Source organism: Physeter macrocephalus, chromosome 18, assembly GCF_002837175.3.
Source record: "Physeter macrocephalus isolate SW-GA chromosome 18, ASM283717v5, whole genome shotgun sequence".
In the NCBI taxonomy this organism is placed as follows: Eukaryota; Metazoa; Chordata; class Mammalia; order Artiodactyla; family Physeteridae; genus Physeter; species Physeter macrocephalus.
In genome coordinates this window covers 60,800,984-60,810,029 of record NC_041231.1, presented here as the reverse complement: position 1 = coordinate 60,810,029, position 9,046 = coordinate 60,800,984, and the positions used below count along the sequence as shown (strand labels likewise).

Sequence of the window (9,046 nt, the reverse complement as noted above, 5' to 3'; positions counted from 1 at the left end):
CTGTGTGTTTCTCTGTCTTCTCATTTTGCTTAACTTACTGTGTTTGGGGTCTCCTTTTCGCAGGCTGCAGGTTTGTAGTTCCCATTATTTTTGGTGTCTGTTCCCAGTGGCTAAGGTTGGTTCAGTGGGTTGTGTAGGCTTCCTGGTGGAGTGGACTAGTGCCTGTTTTCTGGTGGATGAGGCTGGATCTTGTCTTTCTGGTGGGCAGGTCCACGTCTGGTGGTGCGTTTTGGGGTGTCTGTGGCCTTATTATGATTTTAGGCAGCTTCTGCTAATGGATGGGGTTGTGTTCCTGTTTTGCTAGTTGTTTGGCATAGGGTGTCCAGTACTGTAGCTTTCTGGTCATTGAGTGGAGCTGGGTCTTGGCGTTGAGATGGAGATCTCTGGGAGATTTTCGCCGTTTGATATTACATGGAGCTGGGAGGTCTCTTGTGGACCAGTGTTATGAACTTGGCTCTCCCACCTAGAGGCACAGCCCTGACGCCTGGCTGGACCGTCTGTCATCCATATGGCTCAGAATAAAAGGGAGAAAAAAAAAGAAAGAAAGACAAAGATAGAATAAAATAATGTAAAAGAAAATAAACTTATTAAAATAAAAACGAATTATTAAAAGAATTTTTTTAAAGTAAGAAAAAAAAGAAAGAAAAGAGCAACCAAACCAAAAAACAAATCCACCAATGATAACAAGTGCTAAAAACTATACTAAAAACCAAAACAAACAAACAAAAAAAGTGGACAGACAGATCCCTAGGACAAATGGTAAAAGCAAAGCTATACAGACAAAATGACACACAGAAACATACACATACAAACTCACAAAAAGAGAAAAAGGGAAAAATATATATATATCGTTGCTCCCAAAGTCCACCTCCTCAATTTGGGATTATTCGTTGCCTATTCAGGTATTCCAGGGTACATCAAGTTTATTGTGGAGATTAAATCCGCTGCTCCTGAGGCTGCTGGGAGAAATTTCCCTTTGTCTTCTTTGTTCGCACAGCTCCCGGGGTTCAGCCTTGGATTTGGCCCCGCCTCTGTATGTAGGTCGACTGAGGGCGTCTGTTCTTTGCTCAGACAGGACAGGGTTAAAGGAGCAGCTGATTTGGGGGCTCTGGTTCACTCAGGCCGGGGGGAGGGAGGGGTACAGAGGGTGGAGCGAGCCTGCGGCGGCAGACACTGCCATGACGTTGCAGCAGCCTGAGGCGCGCCGTGTGTTCTCCCGGGAAAGTTGTCCCTGGATCACGGGACCCCGGCAGTGGCAGGCTGCACAGGCTCCCAGGAGGGGAGGTGTGGATTCTGACCTGTGCTTGCACACAGGTTTCTTGGTAGCTGCAGCAGCAGCCTTAGCGTCTTATGCCCATCTCTTGGGTCTGCGCTGATAGCCACGGCTTGTGCCCATCTCTGGAGCTCCTTGAAGCGGCCCTCTTAATTCCCTCTTCTCGCACATGAGGAAACAAGAGGCAAGAAGTCTCTTACCTCTTCAGCAGCTCCAGACTTTTTCCTGGATTCCCTCTTGGCTAGCTGTGGTGCACTAGCCCCCTTCAGGCTGTGTTCACGCCACCAACCCCAGTCCTCTCCCTGGGATCCGACCTCCGAAGCCCGAGCCTCAGCTCCCAGGCCCCGCCCATTCCAGCGGGTGAGCAAACAAGCCTCTCAGGCACCGATCCTCTGTGCGGGAATCTTTCCGCTTTGCCCTCTGTGCCCCTGTTGCTGTGCTCTCCTCCGTGGCTCCGAAGCTCCCCCCCACACCGCCACCCCAATCTCCGCCAGTGAAGGGGCTTCCTAGTGTGTGGAAACTTCTTCCTTCACAGCTCCCTCTCCGTGAGATGCAGCCTGTCCCTATTCTTTTGTCTGTTTTTTCTTTTTTCTTTCGGGTGAGCAAACAAGCCTCTCAGGCACCGATCCTCTGTGCGGGAATCTTTCCGCTTTGCCCTCTGTGCCCCTGTTGCTGTGCTCTCCTCCGTGGCTCCGAAGCTCCCCCCCACACCGCCACCCCAATCTCCGCCAGTGAAGGGGCTTCCTAGTGTGTGGAAACTTCTTCCTTCACAGCTCCCTCTCCGTGAGATGCAGGTCCCGTCCCTATTCTTTTTTTTTTTTTTTTTTGCTCTGTATGCGGGCCTCTCACTGTTGTGGCCTCTCCCGTTGCGGAGCACAGGCTCCGGACGCGCAGGCTCAGCGGCCATGGCTCACGGGCCCAGCCGCTAGCCCCGTCCCTATTCTTTTGTCTCTGTCTTTTCTTTTTTTCTTTTGCCCTACCCAGGTACGTGGGGAGTTTCTTGCCTTTTGGGAGGTCTGAGGTCTTCTGCCAGCGTTCAGTAGGTGTTCTGTAGGAGTTGTTCCACATGTAGATGTATGTTTGATGTATTTGTGGGGAGGAAGGTGATCTCCATGTCTTAATCTTCTGCCATCTTGAAGCTCCTCCCTCTGGATCTGTTTCTATTGATTTATTTTTCTCTTGGTTATGCCTATTTTCCTACTTCATTATATTCCAAATAATTTGTGGATGTCAGATATTGTGCATTTCTCATGGTTAGGTGCTAGGTTTTACTGTATTTCTTTTAGTAGTACTAGACTTTGTTCCAGCATGCAGATACTTGAAGTCAGTTTAATTCTTTCAAGACCTGCTTTCAAATTATTTTTTTCTAACAGATCCACTGTAGCCTTTAGAGTAAAACTAATTTAGACCCACTACTAAGGCAATACCCTTCTGAGACCTCTATCTAATGCCCTATATGTCACAAGGTCTTTCCACTCTGACTGGTGGGAACACATCCTATTCCCAGTCTTTGTGTGAAATCCAGGAATTGTTTACCATACTGCTTTCTGGTGGCTATTTATCAAGCCTCAGGTAGTTTCCTGTCACACATACCCAGACTAGTACCCAGCCAAAGATTTAAAAGGACCCTTCTTCAGACCTTTGGAACACTCTCTGTGTGTAGCTCTCTACTCTCTGGCACTCTACATCTTAAATCCTAACCTCGTAGGCCTCCCCAAATTCCAATCTGTCTCCTCAATTCTGAGAGCCTGCTACGCTCTGTCTGGGTTCCTCATGCTGTGGCCTGGAAACTGTCTCACAGGGATGAACTCAGGACCACAGGGGTCGTCTCACTTGCTTCCCCTCTCTCAGAGCTCAGCATCCTATGCTGCCGGTTGCCCATTGTCTGAAAATTACTGTTTCATATATTTTGTGCAGTTTTTTTAACTGTTTAAAATTGGAGGGCAAATTCAATTCCTGTTATTCCATCATGTCCAGAAGTAAAACACCTATGTAATCTCTTTTTGGAGAGTGGCGGGGGGAAGAAAGAAGGGACTTCATAGCAATTTCTAGGATACAGATTGGAGTTAAAACCAAAATAAACCCAATTCTGTGGCATAAAACTTTTCTAGGCATAATTACTCTATGAAAAAGTTACAAATATTTTCTCCACCAAATTTATTTTTCAAACCACTATATTTAGACTTCATATTTCAGACCTCAGCTTGAACATTAAACCACCTAGCCAGATAAACATATAAACATACTTACAGTCTAGGAAGCAGCATTCCTATAAAAAATATTATGTGCCTTTTTATTCAGAATGAAATAGAGAAGCATACTGATCCACTCACAAAATAACAGCAAATACTTCTCAACTACCAATGTCATCAAAGTCCACTAGTGATGCTTTCTAAAATTACTGTTGATTTTTCCTTCACCAGCGACATACTTTTGTTAGCTATACGACCACTTAATAGTTTATTAGGCCATCAGTATCTCTTACTACTGGCTAAGAGATTCCCATCAGTTAGCCTCTCTAAGTTGAAGTTTCTCCATCTATATAATGAAAACAATAATACCTATCTTTAATTTTTTAAAAATGCTGAGGAGATTAAGTCAAAGCACGTATGTCAAGGGCTTGGTGGAATACTTAGCATAGAATTGTCACTTAATATTTTACTAGGCCATCAGTATCTTCTTTCTTATGATCATGACATAAGCTGTAGTATACACAGTAATTCTTTCCCTCTTTACCTCGTCAAAAGAACTTTCCTTCAGCACAGCACGCAAGTGCCTGTGGGGGTGCAGCTCACATGGCTCCTCAAGAATGTACACACTAGGACCTATGGTGTAGATGGCCATATGGGCCACAATGTCCTAAAAAACCAATGACACCCTACATATCAACCGAGTGCAATGTCCTGCTCAAGCCACACAGCTATTTTTTTCGGGCTCTCGCCTTCCCAGCTTTCAGGAGTACTTAAATAACTACTAATCTTTATTATCAGATAATAATTCATTTTCCTCTACCACATGCCTTTTTTGCTTTCTGAGATTCCCATCATTTCCTCTGTCTACTGGCACTTATTTATTGCTCTGCTTTCAAACAAAAATTCTGTCCTTCTAAAGACAATACTATCAAATCAAAGCACTCTTTTCTGCACAGATAACCAAGTAATCCAGCTTTATGGATAAAAATCTTCTGGCAAAAAATGTATTTAAAAATGAAAAAAAAAAAATTCAATCTCTTCCAAGAACCTAAGGATTCCAGATATTTGTTCATTGCATATGTTAATTGTGAAATATATAATAGAGAAAAGGAAATAAAAACCCTCCTAAATTGAATTTTAAGTGCCAAGACTCAACATTTACAGTTCCAAGGCTGGAATACAATTAAGAAACCAAAGCCCCTTACTTTTTTCACTCATCCTAAGTAGATCTTAACCTATAAACTAAGCATTTTTCTTGTAGAAAAAATATTCTTACTTCAATTAGTATTCCTCAATGCATATACTGTGTCTGAGTTATTACAGAAATACAATTTTAAAAAGGAAATATTTAATTAAAAAAAAAAAACTTTCCAGGAAAGAACCTTAAACCGTTAATGGAGAAATTTCCATTCTCTTACCGTAAGAAGGAGATTCCCGTCCATCTTCTCTGTCTGAGTCTTTGTCTTTTCTTCTCCGGTGGTGATGTTTGTGTCCACGATGCCTGTGACGCCGGCGACTCTCTTTACTAAATGGGACGTGGACACCTATATAGACAGCTCGATGACCTGGTAAAATGTTCGGAAACATTACTGGCAGACCTCATTTTATTGCACATCACAGATACTGTGTTTTTTTCAAACAGAAGGTTTGTGACAACCTTGCATTGAACCAATGTATCAGCACTATTTTTCCAACAGCATTTGCTCACCTCCTGTCTTTGTGTCATGTTTTGACAGTAATTCTTGCAATGGTTCAAACTTTTTCATTATTATTATATTTGTTATGGTGGTCCATGATCAGTGATCTTTGATTTACTATGGTGATTGTTTGGAGACACCACAAACCATGCCCATATAAGATGGTGAACTTAATCGATAAATGTTGTATGTGTTCTGACTGCTCCCCTGACCATCCGTTCCCCCATCTCTCTCCCTCTCCTTGGGCTTCCCTATTCCCTAAGACACAGCAATGCTGAAATTAGTCCAATTAAAAACCTTACAATGGCCTCTAAGCATTCAAGTGAAAGAGTCACACATCTCTCACCTTAAATCAGAAGCTAGAAATGATTAAGCCTAGTGAGGAAGGCATGCTGAAACTGGCATAAAGCCAGGCCTCTAGTGCCAAACAGCCAAGAAGTGAAAGCAAAGGAAAAGTTCTTGAAGGAAATTAAAAGTGCTACTCTAGTGAACACACAAATGATACGAAAGTGAAACAGCCTTACTGTTGATAAGGAGAAAGTTTTACTGGTCTGGATAGAATGCAGACAAAACAGCCTTTTATTGGAAGAAGATGCCATCTAGGGCTTTCATAGCTAGAGAGGAGAAGACAATGCCTGGCTTCAAAGCTTCAAAGGACATGCATGCTAATGCAGCTGGTGATGTGAAGTTGAAGCCAATGCTCATATACCATTTTGAAAATCCTAGGGCCCTTAAGAGTCATGGTCAGTCTATTCTGCCCGTCCTCTATATATGTATTTTTTTTTCCTTCCTGCCTTCCTTCTGAAAATCCTAGGGCCCTTAAGAGTCATGCTGAGTCTATTCTGCCTGTGCTCTATATATGTATACTTCTCTCCTTCCTTCCTTCCTTCCTTCCTTCCTTCCTTCCTTCCTCCCTCCCTTCTTTTTTATTTAACTTTAGTTGATTTGCAATATTGTGTTAGTTTCACGTGTATAGCTTCAGATTCTTTTCCATTATAGGTTATACAAAGCCTGGATGACAGCACATCTGTTGACAACACAGTTTACTGAATATTTTAAGCCCACTGTTGAGACCTACTGCTCAGAAAAAAACGATTCCTTTCAAAGTAAGTATTACTGCTCATTGACAAGGCACCTAGTTACCCAAGAGCTCTGATGGAGATGTACAAAGAGATTAATGATGTTTTCATGCCTGGTAACACAACATCCATTCTGCAGCTCATGGATCAAGGAGTCATTTCAACTTTCAGGTCTTGAAGGCTATAGCTGCCATACACAGTGACTCCTCTGATAGATCTGGGCAAAGTTAATTGAAAACCTTCTGGAAAGGATTCACCATTCCTTCCCAGATGCCATGAATAGCATTCATGATTCATGGGAAGAGGTCAAAATATCAACATTAACAGGCATTTGGAAGAAGTTGATTCCAGCCCTTGTGGATGACTTTGAGGGGTTCAAGACTTCAGTGGAGAAAGTCACTGCAGATGTGATGGAAACAGCAAAAGAGCTAGAATTAGAAGTGGAGCCTAAAGATGGGACTGAATTGCTGCCAGCTCATGATAAAACTTATTTCCTACTGATGAGCAAAGAAAGTGGTTTCTTTGGATGAAATCTACTCCTGGTGAAGCTGCTGTGAAGACTGTTGAAATGACAACAAAGGATTAGAATACTGCATAAATTTAGTTGATCAAACAGAGGCAAAGGCAGGGTTTGAGAGGACTCTAATTTTGAAAGACATTCTACTGTGGGTCAAATGCTATCACACAGCCTTGCAGGCTACAGAGAAATCATTCATGAAAGGAGGAGTCAATCAAAGTGGCAAACTTTATTGTTGTCTTATTTTAAGAAATCAACCCCAACCTTCAGCAACTACCACCCTCATCAGTCAGCAGCCACCAACATCAAGGCAAGACCCTCCACAGCAAAAAGATTATGACTTGCTGAAGGCTCAGATGATGGTTACCATTTTTTAGCAATAAAGTATTTTTTAAGTTAAGGCATGTACATTGTTTTTTAGACATAATGCTATTCACACTTAATAGACTACAATATAGCTTGAACATAACCTTTATATGCACTAGGAAACCAAAAAAATTCATGTGACTCACTTTACTGCAATATTCACTTTACTGCAGTGGTCTGGAACCAAACCTGCAGTATCTCTGAGTATTGCCAGTATTAGTTTTCCAAAATGGAAAAAAAGTAACATACACAAAAGTATACCAAAATTTACTATGATAAAAAAGAATTATGTATAAGTTCATGTAATTAACAATGCTAGTCTCCTGTTACTTCTCTTATTTTACAGAGCACCAAGGGCTCTGTTATACCAAGGGCTAATTACACCAAGGGCTAATACCATTGACTGATAAACACACTAGATATACAGGTTACTTTAAAAAACAGGGGTTTTTTCCATTTCAGGAAGCAAATGTGGAGAACACTTATTTGTGTCTCTTTCCACCTCTTTTTGTAAAGCAATGGCCCCATTCAGCTATCACAGAAGACTTTAACTCAAAAATGTAGGTCTCAAAAAGACCCCAAAATAAGTCTATCAAAACATCTGCCACAAACACCACCTTAAGCAAGTGTTCAGGGTTAACATCCAATAGTAAGTTATGTAGATAACACCTGTCCACAGGTGAGAGGGGCACATCACGTGTGGTATGCTCCTCACTTCCCATGATCTGGGCTATGAGATTATAACGTCACAATGTGACATTAGACAAACCCAAATTTTGGGACATTCTATTAGTATCTAACGACTACTCTTCCAAATGTCAAGGTCATGAAAAACGGGGAAAGATCTAGAAACTGTCATAGGTTATAGGAGACTAAGGAGACCTGACAACTAAGTGTCCTATCACAACCTGAGCTGTTCAACGGAATCCTGGGACAGAAAAAGAACATCGGTGGAAAAACTAGTAAAATCTGAATAAAATCTGTAGTTTAGTTAGTAGTATTGTATCAATTTTAATTTCTTCATTTTCATAAACTTACACCTAAATAAAATGTTAACATTAGAAAAAGTTGGGTGAAACGTATACAGGGGACACTCTGTACTACCTTTGCAACTCTTCTGTAAATCTAAAATTATTTCAAAAACAAGAAACAAACCATTTGTCAGGACTTCTTCCGGCTCAGGGAAAACAGATTGGCAAATAACTCATTTGCTACACAATTCTATGCTGAGGTTTTTAAACGTACTTTAAAAGGCTGATTAACAGACATATAAAATGAACATTTAGATGACAACCAGTGATAACTGTGGCTTATTAGTCTGGCACGCTATAGTTTGCTCATAATTCAAATTACCCAGGCTGTTAGAAAAGAAATTAAAGAATTAACTCATTTTATAATTGTGGCATTTCAATTTCCAAGATAAGTAATGGTAACCATCAGTAAAGTCTGAAAAGCATTCTGATATTTATATTTCAGGGAATGTTCTATTTGCAGATATGGGTAGTGGTTAAATGGGTTTTTGCTGTATTATTCTTCTTTAAACTATATTTAGAAAAGTGTTGAACACTCTTCTAAATGTATGCTCTACAATGACAACAACAAATATTTCAACAAATAACAGGTAAAGGACACTAACAAACATTCATTAGTAATTTATCCTGCTAAACAAGTTATTTTAAACAAACTTACTCTCTAGTTCTTCTTTTTCAAACTTGGTGTTCACAGTTGAGCTGGTTTTGCCAAGATCTACAACAGCTTCTTCATCGGGACCCTAAAAAGAAATTATTCTCTTTCACTCATGAAATCAATATATACTGAGGACCTACTTACTAGGGTGTGTTATTTGAGACAGCCAAAAATATGTAACAGATTGCCTTCCTCTCAAAGAACTGAATTCGTAATATAGCTAACTATTCTTTTAA

At 40.9% G+C, this 9,046-nt stretch overlaps 1 protein-coding gene across 9 annotated transcripts in view; it reads right to left on the bottom strand.

Moving 5' to 3' along the window:
* SLC4A7 (solute carrier family 4 member 7) overlaps positions 1 to 9,046 on the bottom strand; it is a 121,021-nt gene that overhangs the window by 68,417 nt on the left and 43,558 nt on the right. For all 9 annotated transcript variants that reach the window (XM_024116501.3, XM_024116502.3, XM_028479172.2 and 6 more), the window contains 2 exons: positions 8,814 to 8,895; positions 4,884 to 5,030 (listed from right to left, as the gene is read on the bottom strand). In XM_024116501.3, coding sequence (XP_023972269.1) covers positions 4,884 to 5,030; positions 8,814 to 8,895 — 229 coding nt within the window. The remainder of the gene's footprint in view (positions 1 to 4,883; positions 5,031 to 8,813; positions 8,896 to 9,046) is intronic.